Source organism: Nanorana parkeri, unplaced genomic scaffold (assembly GCF_000935625.1).
Source record: "Nanorana parkeri isolate BGI_ZX_2015 unplaced genomic scaffold, ASM93562v1 scaffold355, whole genome shotgun sequence".
In the NCBI taxonomy this organism is placed as follows: Eukaryota; Metazoa; Chordata; class Amphibia; order Anura; family Dicroglossidae; genus Nanorana; species Nanorana parkeri.
The window spans coordinates 1,789,250-1,810,793 of NW_017306623.1; the positions used below are offsets into that span (position 1 = coordinate 1,789,250).

A 21,544-nucleotide genomic window follows, 5' to 3' on the forward strand; every position below is an offset into this window, starting at 1 on the left:
CTCCAAGGTAGGTTTACTGGTCTTTTAACAGCTAGACATGTGACAGGAAGCCATGGCTCCGATAGGGCTCACCGGATCTTTTTAACCATCAGGACACAAGTAAAAAGGGCAGAACTTCTCAAGAAATCAGCGTGCTACTTACAAGCATTTATGCAGGACACCACTAGTTATTACTCAACAAAAGGATAGTGTTATTTCTTGATAACTTGACATCTGCTTGAACATGCTTTTGTGTGCATCTAGAAACAGGAGCAGGGTTGGCTCAGCAATGGCCTCATGAGAATTTAAACTTAGGGAGTTAAAACAGATAGAAACAGCCAATGTGTAGAAAGCAAAAAGAAAAACATGGAACACAAAGTTCAAAATGATGTAGTATTGTATGAAAGTGTTAAAAAGTACATTAAACAGGTGACACTGCGGTTAATGGACTGGCTAATGCAACTGGCCAATGAAAAAAAAGAAGTCAAAAAGTTTCATGCGTTGTTGGACTGCAAACCTGCTGGACAATAGTCTACAAATATCTGCCTTATGATACAAACAAATATGTGCAAACTGGAAAGGTCCCTAGATTAGCCATACATGAATTGATATATATACACAGGAAACCAGTAGCACTAGATTGGGATTAAATAGAAAGTACAACTAGTTTACAGCATGGAGCAGTATCCGCCGCATGTTCCTCCCCGACCACCAGCTTCATCTGATAATCTGACACCTCTGTTGTGGGACTCGCTTTCCCAAAGTCCAGGAGTCTGAATTATCTTTTCAACAAGTTCCTCAAAGGCACACTGTACTCCGTCTCTGGTCTTTGCGCTGGCCTCTGAAACAAGAGACAAACAATTATTCGGGTGGGTTTTCCTACGTTTTTTGCAAATTATTGGCACAATTGTACCATTGGGTACATCATCTTCCCCAGTCCTCCCAGAAAATGATGTGCTTGAGTCACTTAAGTATTCAACCTATGGAGCCCATTTCAAAAATACTTTCACTGTGCTCTACAAGAGGCCTGAACAAAATAGCTTTGAGGTATACAGAGTATTCCTAAACATAAATACATGAATTCTAATGACCTGTAATAAGGATTCCTTGTCATGATATTACATCATGGAGAGAACAGCATTTGACAATGTATGGCATTAGATAAGCTTTTTGCTGTTTTTCCTTTTATTTTGGATAGCATAGGGAAGATTAAGAATTCTTGTCAGGTTTTACTGTCGTTGGAGGCTCATTTGGAAATATTCTAATCCTTTTCCATTACCTCAAAGTGGAACTCACCATTTTGTAGCCATTTGCTGCTGCCGCCGCCACAAACAGACTATAGAAGCCGGGAGTTTGTTTACCTTTTTACATTGAGCTGTTGGCTTTCCTGTAGATGGGATTCAGGTGGCTGCAAGGCTGCTGAAACACTTTTACATATACAGTACTGTAATGTGCTTTCAGCCTCTCCAACACTCACCCCCCTAATCCTTGCCATGTGTCCCAGACATATCTGTCCCCCCCGGGTTCCCAAGACCTCCAGGGCAGGTATCAGGAAGAATAAACCTAGAAATGCCATTTCACAGGTGCACATTATTTTAAGGCTATACTTGGTATTTATTGTCTTTGTGGGTATTATATTGTCTTTGTGCGCACTAAAATTAACCAGTTGACATCCGCGGGGTTACACCCCCTTCCCATCCAGGCCATTTTTCAGTATTCAGCGCTGCGGTACTTTGACTGACATTTATTCCGTCATGCAGCGCTGTACTGAAATACATTTTATACCATTTGTGGGGGACAGATAGAGCTTTCTTTTGGTGGTATTTATTTTTTACTATATTAAAAAGGAAAAATTACTGAAATGTTACAAAAATAAAAAAAACATGTTTCCCCTATATTAAATGATAAAACATTTATTACCCAATTTTTTGATGAGGCGTGGGCGAGCAGAAAAAAAATGCCGTCTGGAGACTGCAACCCGCCAATGCAGCAGTGCCGTCCGTCCGTTTTTTTACAATGGGCGGACAGCAACTGGTTAAATTGTGTGTATTTTTTATCAACATGTATATTTTTAACAAACAGTAGCGCACTTGACATGTGACAAAAAACTGCAACTGCCACTATTTTATTCTACAGTCTCTACTTTCAAAAAATTTAGAATACTTTGTGGGTATTAAAGTGACACTTAACTTGGGATTTAAATCTTATAAATGCATTCAAGTACCTTAACTATTAACAATACTGGACCTTACTTGTGTATCACTCTGCTGTAGATCCTCAAATAAATAATCTCTGAATTGGTGCTGACACTGTCCTTTCTTCTGGAGGGTGGCTACTTTTGTTCCCCATGGTCCCTGTGTGTGTTGTAAAGTAGCCCTCGCTCCAAGCTCGCTCCCATGATGGACTACAAACAAATTAGTGAACTAAACCCGAGATTGTAATCCATCACGGGAGTGAGCTTGGAGTGGTGGCTACATTACAACACACAGGGACCATGGGGAACAAAAGTAGCCACCCTCCAGAAGAAAGGACAGTGTCAGCACCAATTCAGAGATTATTTATTTGAGGATCTACAGCTAAGTTGACCTGGAAGGACCTTGGTCTTTATTCAACCTTACATACTATGCTACTATGTGATACACAAATAAGATACAGTATTGTTAATAGGGAAGTTACTTGAATGCATTTTTAAGATTTATCTCCCAAGTTAAGTGTCACAAAGTAAGATTCAGGCCTAAAATGCTCATATACCCAAGGACAAGGGTTGCAAAATTATGAAGAATTCAGGCACCAGTCAGAACAGGCACCTAACCCTTTCAAAACCACGGATGGCCTTTATTATGGGTATGAGTCTGGTAAAAAAAGCCTTAAGCTATTTTTATTTTATTTTTTTAAAGGGTTAGCTGCCAAGTGGTTTGGTACAGTCAATCCTTTTGCTGCTTGATCCCAAAAGGGCAGCGATATACAAAACGACAAAAGATTGTTAAGGTAATTCTGACTTGAAAGGTAATCCCCAAAATTAAAATGTCAGATTGTTTGGCTGTAAGCCAGTTCTGAGATGTAACAGCATGGTCACAGGGAGGACAGAAAAAATGCCAATATTTCTGTAAGCACTTCCATGCAGGCTCCCACAGACATAGTTCCAAAACCATCAGGTGCCATCTGTAATGTTTGCTAGACACAATGGCAGCCAGACTCCTAGGTCTTGTCAAGCCAACTACATTGCAAAGTCATCAGTCTGCAATGCAGTTACATACCATATTACAGAAAAATCTGGAAAGAATCTTTGGGGCAATAAAGCCAAATGGTTAATTGACAAAGTTACATATTTTCAGGTGAAAATCTTCGGATTCTGTTGACTTTATAAGGCGTTACGCTGACTTTGTACTAAATCTGCATGCAAGTGGAAGGCAATGACAGGTTCCCCAATTTGACCAAGCTGCTTTCAATAATCAAAAGAAAACACATTAGATATCATTAAAATTTACAGCCACAGTTTCTGGGGGTCAGCCTTGTGATTCTTGGCATGAGGTGAAACACATTTGGCAACGAACATAAAACCATGAAAAATAGGTTCTGGACCTGGAGGTTAAGAGCCTGACCTCAAGAATTCGGGATAGGTATGAGAAAGGTGTTTTGTTTTGGCTGGTGAAAGAGTCTCGTTTCTGGTAACTCGGCCATACGATGAACGATGGGGCTTAACAATTAGGTAAGCTCAGAAATTACAAATAGCAGCCAGTGCTGTGCCAAATCACAGACTGTACATGAGCCAAAAAAAGAATACTACAAACAAAGCGGAAAATTTTAGGAGATGTCTAACACGGCCCACCAAATGAACCTGAGGGCAGACAAACCAAGACAAACCACTGCATTAATTGCATGAAATGAATCCCAGCTATAGACCAAGATTGTGAACACCGCAACAACAAATGGAGTGAATCATACAACAAGAGATCTAAGAATCAGCCCCAGCCCGGTGTGATGTCATGCCGGACCCTGGCCAGCATCGCCATAGGGAAAAGGATATCAAAACACATACTGCTCAGGAAGTGAGTCCTCTTTTGGAAAAGGTGAACTTACAATGTGTCAAAACCATTACACAAATAATGTCTTGGGGGAGTTGTAGGCACCAATACTAGTTCTGTGCATGCTTCTCAAACACAATCAATAACATATTGTCTTCTCTAGATGTGGTCCAACAAAACAGGAAAGATGATCAAATGTAGATGTAGAACAGCATGCAAAATTGCCGTGGGTAATGAAACAGATTGTTTTTTGTCTCCGATCTGCAATAATGGTTTTACGGTCTGAGATCCAATTAGGGGAAAAAAAAAAGTTAGGGGGAATTTATTTTCAAGCCAGTCTTCCAGCTACGGCCCGCATCTACCCAGACTGTAACCAACATATTTAACTTTAACATGCTGAGGGTAAGATGCTAAAGCTTGTGATCCCACAAGCTGGTCAGAATTTGTTTTAAAAAACACCCTGATCCCCATGCACTCTACAAAACAGAATGCACATATGGGCAACTTAAAGGTGTAAATAGAAATTCAGGACACATCCTTGCCCCCTGAAATTTTCTGAGCAAAGTAAATAAAGGTGGAATGGAGTATATCCTTGTTCACACTGTAATTGAAGAAATGGGGAAAATCTCTATTTGACTAAACTGAATCTGAGCAGCATAGCTACTTCTCCAACTGCTTTATCATCAATCAAACTCAAGAAGTAAACACTGGTTTGTATCCGATTTGGTGACTGAGAAACTTCTGTAAGAAACTAACACTGTACATCAAGTTTCCTCTATGCTAGGGACAGAAAGAAGACCAGTGGGTATGTTTGGGACTACGTCTCCTGGAAATATGTCTCCTGTCACAACATTTTAAAGGGATTCATCAGATTCCTCACAAAGAGGTAGGGTAGCCTGTGTTCCCTGTATGCTTCTCAAGGATTTATTGTTACATTTTGACCAGACAACTGCAATTTTATTAAAGAAAAAAAAAAAAAATCAGCATTGTAATGAGCTTGGACACAATCAATGCTATACTTTTTTTTCCACACAAACTGAGATTTTGCTACAGTCAGCCTAACACAACTCTGTTGCTGAAATCTATCAAAACTGTGGCTGTTTAACACTGACCATCCAGGCTCCTGTAGAGGAACGTGTACCCAGGTAGTACTATCCTTTACTCTACAGGTCCCAGATAACCCAGCCGACCAATTGGCTAACAGGTGCGCGGGAGGAACAGAGGAGGAGCCAACTGGGTAAAGCTTGAACATTACCAAAATTTTGCTTGCATACTGGGTACTGTTAACTTCACCTGAGTGTGTAATGCCAGAGATGTATCACTCTCTCTGTTCAGTACTGCTGATGTATAATGGCGAGTGTGTAAATGCTGATAAATCTACTCGGCATGTCCACTGATCAGCTAAACTGTGGGCAGGATAAAAGGGGAGAGCGCGGGAGCGAGTTTCCTCAGAGGCCTGGAATGTTGGAACTTGTAGAGCCCAGCACAGTACTTTGTGTTTCACTTCTCTACAGTAGCCTGGGATCAGGAACCATTTTGATTGATCTCAAATTAAGTAGACTATGAGTAATGTCTTGGGCTGGACAGGTACCACATCAGTATCTATAAATAACCCTGAAGCAATTGATCCGAGGCAATACAAAAAACCCTAAAATCAATAAAAAGGTACATTGAACAAGACAATTTCAAAAAGGTTTTAAAGTTCAACATTAATCATATAATCTAAATCATTGATCCATCATGCAGAAATTCTTTCCTACCCCACTGCCATTCAAATTTTATCCATAGATTTTCATTAGACAATCTTAAGATGCCCATTCACTGGCGATGTACTGGCCGAAGTTCGCAGTGTGTGGGGCTGTCGGCTCCCTTTTAGCTGGCTGGAAAATCTTTGCACGATCAGAGTCGGCAGCCAATGAGCTGCCCGCTCTGATCGGGTATTCTCAGAATGCAATGTATTCTCAGAATACAAACAGCGGCGATTCCTTGATCGACACGCAGTTTGAGTTGGAGGGATTGTGTCAATTTTTTTTTCTGTTCAGCCCTCGGGTGGAACGAAAAAAATTGATGTGTATGGCCGACCTTAGACCTTTCTGCAGAATTGGCTGCAATTACCTAAAAGGCCTATATGTATGCACTTCTCAAAAGGTAAAATTCCCACCACAGATTAAAAGGATAAGGTTCAAAACCCGGAGCTAAGGTGGGGCCTCATAAGGTAAGCTCCAGCTAGTGACCTTATGCCCCCCTGGCTTTATTCCCAGGAAATCACGATTGATTTTTAGCAGCTCAATCACAATACTAAAATTGTTAGTGATTAATTGCTACACCGACAGTACTAATGGCTCCCTATGGTGTGAGCTACACAAGTAACATGTGAGAGCAGTTAATCACACATACATTTGTAGCATAGTGGGATCATGAATGATAAATCCCTTCAACATGCTACCTGTGTATTTGACACCAAAAAGGAGCCATTTATTCTATGTAAAGATCAAATCTAAATATAAGGGTCCAGTCACACCAACGCATTGCAATAATGTGCAAGTTAACCCGCATGTTACGTGTGGCAACCACGTTGCATGCCTTGGTGCACTGCAGTGCCATTTACTGTGAATAAATCCAATGCACCTCCAAAATGCATGTGCACTGCAATGAAGCACAGCACAGCACAGCGTGGTATATTTATAAAGCAGTAAATCTCAGATCCACCAATCATTCACTGCAGGTGGTTCTTCCTGGTGTATGTGTTTAAAATTAGAGTGATTATTTCACAACCAGTAAATATTTGAAAGTCACGCTGACTGCTCTATAAATAAGCCCCATGGTGTCATGTTCAGTGCATTGTGAAAAATGCAGCCTGCCCCATCTTTAAGTTTGCTGCGGTGTGTTTCAGTCCATTCGTTTTCAATGGACTGTTTAACATAATGCATACGTTGCAGTGCACAGAGACCCCTCAGCGATTTTAGCTTCACGATTAAGATACCAAAATGGCCAGTGAGCTCCTTCTCTTATGAGTGTAAAAGAGGGAAATTTACTAAAGTTGATAATCACTGAAAAAGTTGTGTAAACATTCACTTCAATTATCCAATCAAGTGAAAAGCATTCAAGCACACGACTGGGTATGCAAAGTGATCAGGAATATACTTTTCACATGACTGGATAAATTAAGTGAATATTCAGTTATTTCAGTAAAGATTTTTAACTTTAGTTAGTCAGCCTTAAGTTGGCCATACACCTATAGATTATCTGCAGAGTTTCTATGGTCAGGTGGAAAACGTGCAAAAGATTCCTCCATCTATGCTAAACTGTGTGGATGGAGGAATCTCCCGCTGGGCCAAGCTTCAGTATCGTGCTAGTCAGCCCAACTAGCTCTCTAAATACCTGAACACTCCGATTGGATGCAGACATTGTTCAGGTATTTTGAGAGCCAGCGGGGCCGACTAGCAAGATACTGAAGCATGGCCCAGGGGGGAGATTCCTCCATCCACACAGTTTAGCGTAGATGGAGGAATCTGTTGCACTTTTTCCATCTGACCATAGAAAATCTGCAGATAATCTATAGGTGTATGGCCAGCTTTACTCTGTGCACAAGGCCTCAATCACATGGGGTGTGTTGCTATGTACAAGGTGGAGGGCTGGTTTTTGCTGTGCTCCAGAGCTGTAGGAAGCAGTGTGTGAGGGCACACAGCTCCTGCGTCTTCACAGAGTTACATAGGATGCCTGCATGCTTCTTCCCGGAGCTCAGGGCACAGTATAAGCCACCCCTTCATGCTGAACAGAGCAACACACCCCATGTGAGGCCTAAATCTGATAACTTTTTTTGTGTGATTACATTCTTAAAAAAAAAAAAAAAGGTAAACATAAAGATCAAAATAATAGTTAAGGATTTATTCAGCTTCTTACCTATAAACAACATTGAATGTTTTCGTGCAAACTTGAGACCTTCGTTCCTGTCAACTTCTCGGTTCTCCTAAAAGAAAATATTCAGATAAATAAAATTAAATTAAAAAAAAAAACACAAAATGACAGCTTTATCATTCCCATTTCAAAACAGGGTCATTTAAAAAGTTGTCAAACAAAGAAACAGGACTAAAACTAATAATTTGCATCATGTTTTTGTTATAAAATGAGAAATCTATATACCGTATATACTCGAGTATAAGCTGTCCTGAATATAAGCCGAGGTACCTAATTTTACCACAAAAAACTGGGAAAAAGTATTGACCCGAATATAAGCCGAGGGTGGCAAATGAGGCAGCTACTGGTAGATAGATACCAATAAAATTACATTAATATTTATTTAAAAGAAAAATAACCTAGCTCTGTAAGTGGAAAAGGGGGTACAGGGCTACATATCATAGATGACCCCGCTCGGAGCGCCGCCCACCGGAGCAGCAGTGACGCGATGCTCGGCGAGGTAAGTAAGAAGAAACCTGACGCTGACTCGAGTATAAGCCGAGGGGGGCACTTTTCAGCAAAAAAAATGGGCTGAAAATCTCGGCTTATACTCGAGTATATACGGTATTAAAAATCGACCTTCTCCTTAAGCTGGTTGAAATAACACATTATTCTACCTCATTTATAGCTAACTCATTGCTGAATATACATAAATACAATTATCAGTCTGGTAATGCTTCCAGCTACTTTGGCCGAGAAAAAAAACAAACCAAACCTCCTCTGGTCAGTTACCATACATTGCAAGCATCTTAGCAAACTTCATAAAAAGTCCAAAACAGGAACTCACACCGATTCCACTTACTCCCTACTTGCTGTTTGCAGAGAGGAAGTCTTCCTGTTATAGTCACATAGTTATTCCAAATGGGAGAATACAAAAAAAAAAGGATGCAAAAGATCAAACAGCAAGCCTATCACATGAGAAGGAAATAATATCTGGGAGAATGCCTGCTGAGTGCAGGACAATAATATAGGGGGTAAGGCACACTGATGAAGTATAAAAGGTTTCTTCAGGAAAGGAAAATGCTGCCTTCACTGAGAATGTTAGTATCTGTTGTAACCACCCTTTGGGAACCAGTATGCAGTACCTCGGTGTACTTGCATGTAATGCATATTTTAAAGCCCAATTTTGGGCTCCCTCCTTCTCACGCCCTGGAGAGTGCTTAGCTGTCTAATTTTTTTAATACATCTTAAGGCTGGGAAGATAGCATATAAAAGATCCCCAACACACATTCCAGCTAGACAGCAACAAAAAGAAGACAATCTTCTTTACTACTCATGCTAAAAACAGAGGATTTGCAGATATATGGGGAAGCCAAATTGCTGTGACAAGGCACCTCTAATAACACTAGAAGTCTTCCGGTAATGCCTGGGCTTTTGGAGTGTACCTGTGCCTCTTAGGAGGATGGAGCAGCCTCTAGATGAGCCTGATCTCTGTTTGTGCATTGTCATATATGTCCCATAGTTGGGAAACTCAGATGGTGTATAGTGAGGGACCACGCTTATTAGAGGTGCCTTGACATGGCAGTGTGGCTTCTCCATAAATCTGCAAATGTATGTAAATAAAACCTCTGCTAGCTTGTTTTTGTTGCTGGCTAGCTTGAACGTGTCCTCTGGACCTTTTTTTGTACTGCTTTGTATGCAGATGTGCCTATTTTCCTTTTTGCTAGCTTTAAACAGATCTGAGAGGCTGCCATTTTTTTCCCTTAGACTGGTCACATGACACACAGGGTCCACTTCCTCTTTTAATCTTCTTCAGTGGTTGTCAGTCCTTAATGATGCAGAGAGAAGCATTCATGTAATGGCATCAGTACTGCTCTCTACAATATTATATATCAGTGTAGGGCCGTGATGATGGGTTGCTTCCATGAAGCTCTGCATTCACCGGATGTCCTCAGACTTCTGGGTTGAATGACACTGGGTGTGGTTCAATCCGGTAGACTGAAGATATCTATTATCAGTAAGAATTTGCAACAGGAGGTGATGCACTAAAAATGTAACTGTTACTGCCAATAAAAAAAAACGTATCACTGACAGCACTCAACTGTGTGGTTGTAATAATGCACTAATACGCCTACAATGCCCTTACCCATAACTCCGAGACAAGATCCAGAAAGTATGTATAGTTTTCACGGTCACAGAAAGGAGGAATACAGTACGAATACCTGGAGGCGTCATATAATGGGCTGACACCAATATCATTAACCATTTCAATATGCAACGAAAACCAAATCAGCCGAGTATGTCATTAAACACCGAGCTGCGACTTACTTTGTCTATCTTGTTTCCAACTAACATTTTCACGATGTCATTTCTTGTGCAATATGTCTCCAGCTCATTTAACCAGTTATCCAGCTTTGCAAATGTGTCCCGTCTCGTGACATCATAAACTAAAAACCAGAAAAAAGTAGAACATGGTTACAATCAGGAGAAAAATACAAGGCTGCCACTGTCCTTATATGTACTGACTGCACATACCATTCGCATACACATGAAACCCAACTCCAGCCAAAATGAAGTTTTGAACAGAACTGGGAAGATTAACAATCTCTGTTACCTTCCTACTTTCATTTGTGACCCTGTTGGGGAGACTTCCCCCTCACTTCCTTTTAGGGCAGGAAGTGAGGGGAAATTTCTTTAGCAGACAGAGATTAAAAAACGTGAACACATTTTAGCAGAGTGAAGAAGTTAGAACTTGTGACAATGTTTTCATTGCTGTACCTGCCTTCTTTTTTACTGATGACTGCACCCCACTTTTTTGGTACAGACAAAGGCAGGAAGTAAGGCAAAAATCTCCCACTGGAGTCACCGAACAGTATATAAAATCTGACAGAAATTTGAACTGTGACTACAGTACAGTGGCTTAGTGTTTAGCACTTCTGACTTGCAGCACTTGAGGTTCCCGGTTTGAATCCCAGTCAGGACACTATCTGCATGTTTTCCCTGTAATTGTGTGGGTTTCCTCCGGGTACTCCGGTTTCCTCCCACACTCCAAACACATGCTGTAAGGTTAATTGGCTCCTGTCTAAATTGGCCCACCTACTGTATGCATGTGAAATTGTAGGTTCCTTGAGGGCAGGGACTGATGGGAATGTGCGCCATGTAAAGCACTGCATACAATTGTCGGTGCTTTATAAATACCAATAATAAACAGAAATAGTGGCAGCAAGTACTGTATGTAGCATGTGACCTCAGATTACAGCTGCTTTTTCACCATTGCCTAGATTAAATAGTTTGATCTTTTACAAAAACCAGAGATGAGAAAACCTCTCCAAGCATTATATAAAAAAGTAGTGAAATGAGTGCTCTACATGATATTCTATAAAAGGCACTCAATCAATCAAAGTTGGGGAATGTATGTTTAAATCTTGATGCTGTGAGGCAGTAGAACATGTTTTGCACGAGATAAAAAAAGAGATGATAAAACGGCACTGTCTTCCACATAGAATACGGATTTTAAATTCTCAAACTTCTCCACATGCTATCCTTCGAGAGAAAAAAAATTCCTTACCCAATATAACACCTTGTGCACCCCTGTAATAACTAGGCGTCAGGGTTCGGAAACGTTCTTGTCCTGCAGTGTCCTAAAAAATAGATGAAAAATTCTTAACAAGTGAATTATTTATGTTGGAGCACAGCACCATCTAGTGGACAGAAAGTAACACTGTTTTTTACATTGAACATAACAGTACAACCAGAGAGGTTATGGTGCTACGATAAGCCAAAAGGAACAGAAATATTAAGCACAACATTGTCTCCTTAAATTAAAAAGGAGGAAAATTTTGTCTGCTCCACTTGCAGTAAATTCCCCCCCCAGTGTACAATATATACACATATATATTTTTTTTAATCTAACCCAATCCTTTTCACAAAACCACATGGAATCCAGAAAAACAACCACCATCTCTTCCGTGCACATTCATCCCTTAAGGCTGGGTTCACATTTGTGTACTGCGCTAACGAACGCGAGTTAACATGTGTTGAGTTAAGGCAACACATTAAGGCCCATGGGCTACTCATTGCAGCAAAATTACACCAAAAAAGGTACATGTACTTCTTTTCCATAATGCATCACATCACAATGCACCCAGGTTGGCTAGAATTGCATTGGCAGAATTAATGGCACTGCAGCAGCGTACCAAAGCCCATAAAACACATTTCTGAATGTCACTGCATTGTAGGGCTGCAACAACTAATCGACATAATCGATGATTGAAAAAGTTGTCAACTTTTTCAATCATCGATTAATCGGCTTCCGATTGGTTGGCCTTGTTCACGGCTCCACACACGCTGCGCGCCACACTTCCTCCCCACCTCACGCTTGCTGCAGCCAGACCCGCCCGCATCCACACGCCGCACCTCCTCGCGCTCACCGCCCACATCCACAATCGGCACAGGGACACGGGCAGAAGAAGTAAGGAGGAACAGGTGTGGGGAATGGCAGCTGCCGATAAGACAGGTCCAACCTCAGAAACAAGTTGCTGGAAGACTGCTCAGGTAAGCCTGATTGTTCCTGTGATGGACTGCGTTCTTAATACAAACTAGTAGTCCCATCACTGGAGCCATTTTTTAAAATGTATTTTATTTTTTATCCGATTAATCGATCTTAATAATCGGCTAACTAATCAATTTTGAAAATAATCGTTAGCTGCAGCTCTACTGCATTGCATAGATGTGACCGAGCCTCAGGTCTTGTACAGGCTACTCATGTACTGAAATGGCTTACACTGATCTCACTACACACCATTGCCCGCTTCTTTCATTCTCTGGATTTCTATTCTTTCAATCACGGAAGCCCAGCATCACACATGGGTGTTACCTTGGGTGGTCTGCATGCAAATACAGCCTGCCTAGGAATGGCCACTTTCAGAATGAAATTAGGGAAGGCAAATTAGGGAAAGCAAATTAAAAGCAGATTAAACTTCAGCTTTGACACTTTAGGGCAGGGGTGGGCAACTCCGGGCCTCCAGCTGAGCTTTACCTACACATCCCAACATGCCTCTGGGAGTCATGCCTGCAACTGTCAGCCTTGCAATGCCTCACGGGACTTGTAGTTCCACAACAGCTGGAGGGCCGGAATCGCCCACCTCTGCTTTAGGGGCATTTGACACTTTCAAAAGGAATATCATTTTTAAATAACCTTATTACACTGTCTTTAGCGCGGTGTGATCTGCATTGGAAGTTTAAGGCTTTAAAGGCCAAGTCATGGAAAGTTTTTCCTTGAGTTATTGATGTACAGTAAGCACCATTCATTCCATGTGTCCGTCAGTCCCAGGGGAAGGATGCCAGAGGTCTACATATCAGATAAACATGGCAAACAAACTGACGCTACATTCCACACTGTAGCCTGTTCAGGAAATCGATCATTCTACAAAGAACAACCTGCGTATAATAATCCTGTCAAAGCAAAAAAATACTGCAGCCCGATTACTGGCATTGCAAAGTATAACAAACATGTTCCAATTTCAAATATATAGAAGTATAGAATATATAATACACAGAAACAATTATCAAAGCAGTTGCTGGTCTCTGCGAACCTTTCCTGAAACATACATTGAGGCTGCTATGGCCGACTTCTCACTAATGTTGGGGCTAAGACATAACCAGGCTTCTATAAGAAAGTGAAACTAAATGCAGACGAGAACACAGAACAGGATTTTCTGGCTAAAGGTAATAACAGCGTTAAGTGGTGTCTGCCCTTTGCAGGAGTTTTATTTTTAATAGTTAACAATGTAGAACAGGATATATTTAAAGTCAAACTCCAGGAAAACAAAAACCTATAAAATGTACACAATGCACTGGGTGTGTAAAGTATCACAAAAGGTCCTTTTCACACGGGCGCCGTCCGTTCTGATTGGACTTCTGCAGTCTCAATTTTTCCACCCCAGAACAGAATCCCTCACAAGAGTACAAATCTGAGATTTATGAATAGGTTGAGAAAAACTCTTGAGTGACTGCAAAAGACCTGCAGCAAGGCTTGGTGACAACAGTCAGGCAGTGAAGTTTTGGTTTGCACAGTTAGGGCCTGTTCACACGACGTCCATTTTGTGTGCTGACCGGCTCCGTACGCTGCTGCACTCAAAAGGCATCCCAATGTATCCCTATGTGTTTTATGGGCTCCAGTTCTCACGTGCGCAGTCCGTTCAGTTTACGACAAAAAAAATACTGCATGTCACATTTTGTCAGGCCCGGAAACGGTCCGGATACGCAACGAAAACGGAACGGAAACGCAACGCAGCTAAGGGGGAAAAAAAGAAAAAATGGTATTCTTTCTCCACTTATTATGATGTCATTAACGTTGACAAAAAATTAACGGTCAGCATCCGGACCGAAAATGCATCAAAAACACATCAAAAACGCACTGCATCAGCAGCTCCATGACTGCTGATCAGGACCTGATCTCATGTGAACAGGCCCTAAGGAATAGAAGGTTTCCATGTCAGAACTCCAAGATGTAGACCACTACTGACCCAAAACCACATGAAGTCGGCTCTAATATGGCCAAAATCATAAATAAGCCCAGATTATATTATAATTTCAAACTTTATCATACCTGGGATGTCTACTGGACTCTTGTTTGGACAGATTTAGGTGAGTTATTCCTAAGATTTACTAAGAAATACAGGTATATAAAACAATATAAAACATCAAATTGCCATGAAAAACAATGTACCGCTTTGGCATGCTAAAATCCTGAATAATTATACCGCCAGGGAGATTAAACATTGCATTCCCGGTAAAGTTTGGGGAAACCACTTGAAACAAGTGGATATAGAATGGCAGCACATGTATTTCTCTGAATGCGGGATAGATATATATATATATGTAAAAATCTGCAAATGCAAAACTATATTTTTGTATCAAGTTCCTGAAAAAGAGAAGATCTGGGAACACAGAGAAAATATAAAAACCTAATTTTTATCAAATCAATTAATGATAAAATGATTTGTTCTAATAGAAACCACAGAAACATAAAAAAACAGACAGACATCAAAAAACTATTTTTCTTTGTACTTACCCAGATCGCCAGCTTTGCTTTATTGCCATCAACTGAAATGGTTTTCACCTTAAAATCAACACCTACAAAATAAGTCATAGTTAGGTCATTGTTAGATTATTTGTATTGCTGTAGGCAGAATTAGCTTTTTTTTAAAAATCTTAGCCCCTGTACTATCATAATAGATCTATGGATGACTATGAATAGACAAGTACCTTCCTGCTCTCCCATTTGGTGTTGTTCCTGAATGAGAGTAGACTCAGGTAAGATGAAAGAATAAAGCCCTGTTGTTTGTATGAGTGTTATTATTTACAAAGCAGCTCTTGTTCTTCGGTTTTATAGTGTCCACCCTTCCTCTAAGATACAATCAAGTGGCACCATCATGTTCTGTGGTGGCAAATGGCTAAACGTACCAGAGTAAAGCTGGCCATACACTGCTGATACGGCCGATATTCAAGCCCTGCGTGTCCCTGCCGACAACACACAGCTCAACAAAAGTTGGGAAGTTGACTCGCCGCCCGGCTTCCCGATACCTGAAGTTCCGGTTTTGGGATAAGTATCGAAGCATTTGGGCGAGTACGAGTACTTGCCCAAATCATTGGTTATCGGCATCGGTGCATCCCTACTTTCTTGTGCACCTATAGCACAGAAAGAAGAGGGAAAATCTCCACAATTGGACCTAGACGGCAAAAAAAATAAACGTGACAGATTTTTAACGATTTCTAATTATATATGTTTATGGGGCAGTCATTTTGTCTCATTGCATATACAGGATTACTTTCCTGTTTTTATTATATAGTATGGACAGGGATAGACTTGGAGTACAAGGGCATGGTGATGTACTTGCATAATCTAAGCACCCCCAGGCATTAGGGCTGGCCAACGAGTCCATGAACACTTTTGTCAATGAGGGTAAATGACTGAGGAGGTGCCGGAGGAGACAATTATTTTAGGAAGTGTGTGTGTGTATATTTTGTTGTGGAAATTTTAATAGGATGTGTTTTTAGTATATTGTATATGTAAATATTGTCATCATGTCTCAGTGTCAGGATTGCTGGGCTATGCTCTATGGAGCATGGCCCGGATTAATCAGCACGGAGTGTAAACCATTGGAGTGGATATCTTCCTAGGGATGTGGAGTCGTGGCCGTTGTGCGCCGGGCTCTTCGCCAGCGGATGGTCCATGTGCTATGCACTGGGCTGTTGGCCGGGGGAGATTAATCTGCTTTGCAGAGCGGTGTTCTCTTCGCGAGTGTATGGACGCCGGGGAGGGCCGCTGCGTAATTTGTGGATTTATTCACTTGGCGTGGGTACATTTGCTTTGAGAAAACGGTATCATTCGAATACATATCTGCCTTTATTAAGGAACATACGCCCGTGTCTTTTTGGTGCGTCTGGAAATAATATGGCGTTGTCCCTGCAGATAAACTCATATTCACAGGAATCGTAGTATAATTTCTATTGGGCATTGCCCACTGAGCAATGCTGGATAGAATTATCTCCAGTGGTAACGGCGCGAGTATGTGTGCGAGTCTGGTCAGAGCGGCGTCCATAGTCAAAGCATGCTAACTCCTTTGTGTAGTGTTTTGGCGGGGACTCTGTTGCACATGGTTTAACTAGTGTGCATGTTGTTCTCATGAACTAGCAGCTGTGAGCTGTGCACATTGCTTCTGCTTATGCACGAGCATATACTCCCCTTTCTATTGTCTATTCAAATGTATACATGTGTCTCATTGCCTGGCTCTGTGTTTAGTTAATGTATTGAGGAATCGATTGGCTGCTGGGGCCAGTCCTTCCTTCCTTTTATCCCTGGCTATAAATAAAAAGGGATCTCACTCCATTCAGGAGGACTATATACTGAGGATCCAACGTGACAACAGCCTGTGTCTGTCTTCACTTGGTACAGCCGCGCGCGCTCGATCAAATGATACAAATAGAGCTGAGAACTGTGCTTTTTAGCGCAGCGGGTATCTATGCGCAGGAGTGTATATTCATTTCTAGAAATATATATATATATATACAGGGCTCGAAAAATCCACTCGTCCATGACGAGCAGACAGTGGACCCCCGTGGGGTCACAAAAGAAAGCTCTATCTGTCTATCTATATTGCAAGGCTATATAGTCCGGTCATGCTGACTGGTGACATTTTTGACTGACTGGTGAGACACCGCCAAATTTTTCAAGATATAGATATATATAGATTATATATATATGGTACCCATAATATATAGGGGGGGTACCCCATATTCCTGATTTCTGTACAGGTAATTTCTGTACAGGTACCATTACAGTTGCCTGGAAACCACTTACCAATAGTAGCAGCAAGCTCTGGATCAAAAGTGTCATCTGTAAATCTCAGTAGAAGGCTGAAAAACAAACAAACCAGAAAACACAATTTAAAGCAAATTGTTTCACTAAAGAACATAAAATCATTGTGAATATAAATGGTGCTCAAGCAGAGATCTAGGATTCTAGGTCAAAACATCTATATTTAACTTCAGCACAGATTTAGTGGTGACATTGTGGGTTTCAGCCTCATAGAATATTCATTTCCTCTGACCTCACTCATAGCCAATTTAAAGGACATCTGCAATGAGAGACATTCAGGGACCGCCATTGCTGACCTCCCGTGTCAGTTTTGTAGATGTTAGCAGGCTGGAATGCTTACTCATGTCTTAGGGCCCATTTACACCATAGTGTTACATTAATCACACAAGGTCATGCATTTAACACACTAACGCACAGTGCACCTAGCCTGCATTACCCTGCGCTAGATGTGTTGTCATTCATTTCAATGGCACCCCAGCCCATGCATTACTTTTTTTTCCACCACACCGCAATGCAAGGTTTTGCGGCACTGTGTATTACGATGCAATGCATTCTCATCGGGAGGTGAGTTGGGGTGCCATTCAAATGAACAACGCATGGTAATGTATGCTGTGCGATAACGTGCATTAACAGCATGGTATTCTGTGGTGTGAATGAGTCCTTAGATAACAGGAACTTTTCCAGATATTCAGCAAACACAGTAACGGCTGTGCTAAAGTCAGAAAGCTATGCATTGCCTTAGCCTGGGTTTTATTCAATTCACTGCATCCATACAGACTTTCCACTGTGCACTGAAGCCTCTGGGTCACATGACTGTGCAATTGCATTTTTATGTTCCAATGTGGGTGGAACCAAAAAAATAACTGCCCTTTAAAAAGAACTATGGCCAAACCTTTTTTGGCTATATCTCGGTTTCAGCCTATAGCGAGCTACTACCCGTTATATGCTGACAATGCAGAGCCGCGCTGCAGCAGGGAAAGATCCTGACGATAGTGTCAGGATCCACCCTGCTGCCTGATTGGCAGCTGTCTCTGCCTCTCTAGAGCCAGCTGTGCCCACCCCCTCCCCTGCCATCACACCAATGAGCGCTGGAGGAATGGAGAGGGGAATCCCTGTGACAGTCACCGCTGTCTGCAGGGAGAAGATTGTGAACTGAGCGATCAGTGACATGTGATTGCTCCCTTCCCGATCAATAGAGCCAGCATGTGACAGCCTAAGTGTCACACGTTGGCTCTAATTATGGGGATGTGTAGATTTCACTCTCCCCATAATTCTCCTTCGAGTTCCAGGCAGCAGAAAAGAAATGATCCGTCTTAAGGTGCCCATACACTGCTCGATTCTCGTACGAGAATCGCGGGAAATCCCGCGATCGCACGAGAATCGAGCAGTGTGAACAGAGATGTGCGACCGTTTCTACTGTACGGTCGCACGTCTTGTCTAAGGAGCACGGTAGAAAACCAGCCGAAAATCGTCCGATTTTCGGCTGGTTTGAACGGTGCTCGGGAGACAAATGCCGAATGGGCCGGTGTGCGCATGCGCATACTGCCTGTGCAGCATTGCGGTCATCGGAAGCCTGCCCCTCAGGGGTGCGGGCTTGCGATGATCGAGAGTACGATCTGCCTGTCCAAGATGGGCAGATCGTACGTTTTTTTTAATCACTTTACAACCATCGCAAGACTAAGGTCTTGCGATGGTTGTACAGTGTATGGCCACCTTTATGCCGCTATTTCACAATTACTAATAATAAAAACACAGCTTTTACTAATGCCTTGTTAAAACAGAAGCAGCTTGCACTGAGAAAGCTTGATGTGTTCATTGTTTTAACAGGATGACAGTAAAAGCAGCTTCTTACTATTAATAGACATTCAGAGTTACTAGTGTAGTTGAGTTGCATAAGTGAGATCCTCGTCTATGTCCTGACCGATGAGCAGATTTGTGTCTGTAGTAAAGCAATTGTAGACGGCCTGAAAAGTGTGACCAGCATGTCACAAGGCTGGATGGGGTCCCACAGATACATGGCTGTACAGGTACTTGAGACAAAACTCTTGTTCTGGACAAACTGGGATAAAGTTAGAACCACTATGAAGGGAAATTATCAAAACTGGAGCAGACAAGATCTGGAGCAGCTGTGCATGGCAACCAATCAGCTTCGCTCCTCAGTTTGTTCATTTAGGATTGGAAAATTTAAAATGAACAAACTGAGGAGCGAAGCTGATTGGTTGCCATGCACAGCTGCTCCAGATCTTGCCTGCTACATTTTCAATAAATTCCCCCTTATGTGATTTTTATTACTGTCTGTGTTCCAGTTGGGGAGATTTCTGGTTACTTCCAGCCATAGAGGTGGAGAATTTAGGTTGTTTCTAGAACAGAGGAAAAAAAAAATTCTAGAGATCTAGATTACGCAACCTTGAGCAGCACGAACATGTCCCAGAGTGCGATGATCACATCAGTAAACACTGATCTGTAGAGCGGAAAGGTTACGTATTTCATTCCTTCTGAACAAGCAATATCAATACCGAGAACTATCCTACCCCACCCAGCCACCTTCAGACTCAAACTTCAGTTTCAAAACAGACCACAAATATTAGCACCTGCATGTAGCTGTACTCGGACTACTCCCAACCTCCTTCATATTATACTCAGTTCACCATTATTTTATTTTATTTAATCACATGAGCCACAAAATTAGCAGCTACAGAATTATTCTTGTAGCTTGGTCTCTGAAAGAAAAGGCTTTTGCAGCTTTGTTTATCTAACTACAGATATGCTACAGTAATGCTACAGTAGCTTTCTATGTTATTCTCTGCACCCGCTGATGACCATGGAAAGCAGATTGGTAGCGGCATGAAATGTAGCTGGAAACAGTGGAAATTCGTTCCACGATTCTGGTCGCGAGCCGAATCAAACTGATCAGACCGTGCTCTCGACTAGAGAGGAAGCCACGACCATGTGTCAGAGCGGGGAAGATGGCTGCGGTTGTGTTCGTCACCTGATGCGGAGTTCGTGAACAGAAGCACAATTTTGCCGAATGTCCTTTTTTGCGAACCAAATTGTTTGCGAACAGAAGCGTTCGTGAACCGAGGTACCACTGTATATCACCTATTCTGAAACCAGCTACACATCACCAAGGAATATAAATAAGGGATCTGAAGCTGTTGCAAATCTCTTCTACAAAGTCACTAGTGTGCCACGGCCTTTCAGGAAGAAATCTGACATGAGATATATCCCTGGTTCTTACGCCATAGGAGTCAAATCCCTGAGGCTGGGTTCACACCTAGGCGTATCGAATATGCGCGTTTGTCGCACGTTTTTACCGCGATCTGCGCCAAGGCACCGCTTATAGTGCGGTCCTAAGAGGTGCCTTGGCGCGGCTGTGCGGCTTTCACATTTTCTGCAGAAGACGTGTATCCAACCCTCTGTTATTAACCTTAGTGGTGAGACAAGTTTTTTTACATGCTGACTTGTGAGTGTGCCATGATGCCTTTCTACTAGGGCTGCAACAACTAATCGACTATAATCGATTATTGAAAAAGTTGTCAACTTTTTCAATAATCGATTAAATCGGCTTCCGATTGGTTGGCCCTGTTCACAGCTCCACACGCTGTGCGCAGAGACTTTGTAGTTTCGCTGGAGTTTGCCTATCTACAGCATCACCTCAAAGAAGATGGTGGGGAACTGCTAAACACCGGTAAATATTTACTCGACAGTATAAGCTTTTGTAGGTTGGGAAAGCATAAAGAAGCTCATACAAGGATGCCTATAGCAGCGCTGGACGAATCCCAGAAGCCAGGTAGCAAAAATTACAGCTGGCGGCTAACTTTTTGAGTTTTTATCTAGTTGTCCTCAATGGAGTTGGCTCCTAAAATAAAATCCTGCTGGATCCAAGATTGGACAGACTGGGTTCTAAATTCCATATTCATTTGTCCACCCCTGGCCTGCTGTAATAGCAAACGGGTCCAGGGTGTGAATTTCCCTTTATAAATTCTAAGCACTTTATTTACAGAACACACACACACACACACCTTCGGCCGGGAGAAGAGGAGAAGCACAGTGTAAGTCAATGCAGGTAGCCCCGCAGCGTGCATGCAGACAGACACCATGGGACAGGAAGTGCCTGGAAGAGACAGGCGTCAGCGCTGGATCAGAGACCATCACCAGCGCTGGAGGGACTGCTGGACACTGCTGGAAGGAAGAAGATAATCGTCTCAAAAGGCATAATTTACGGTAAGTCCGGCCGCAGAAGTAGGGGGGGGGGGGGGGG

The 21,544-nt window shown here is 42.0% G+C and overlaps 1 protein-coding gene across 3 annotated transcripts in view; it reads right to left on the reverse strand.

Annotated features, from left to right (window-relative positions):
- Positions 1-353: 353 nt before the first annotated feature.
- The window catches only part of RAB18 (RAB18, member RAS oncogene family), a 34,256-nt gene continuing 13,065 nt past the window's right edge, over positions 354-21,544 (reverse strand). Inside the window, exons 2-7 of one of the 3 annotated variants that reach the window (XM_018558744.1) lie at positions 17,266-17,321; positions 14,977-15,038; positions 11,470-11,542; positions 10,230-10,348; positions 7,908-7,974; positions 354-820 (exon numbers count right to left, since the gene is read on the reverse strand). In XM_018558744.1, coding sequence (XP_018414246.1) covers positions 648-820; positions 7,908-7,974; positions 10,230-10,348; positions 11,470-11,542; positions 14,977-15,038; positions 17,266-17,321 — 550 coding nt within the window. In that variant the 3' untranslated portion in view covers positions 354-647. The remainder of the gene's footprint in view (positions 821-7,907; positions 7,975-10,229; positions 10,349-11,469; positions 11,543-14,976; positions 15,039-17,265; positions 17,322-21,544) is intronic. The other 2 variants (XM_018558746.1, XM_018558747.1) reach the window with 2 other exon arrangements.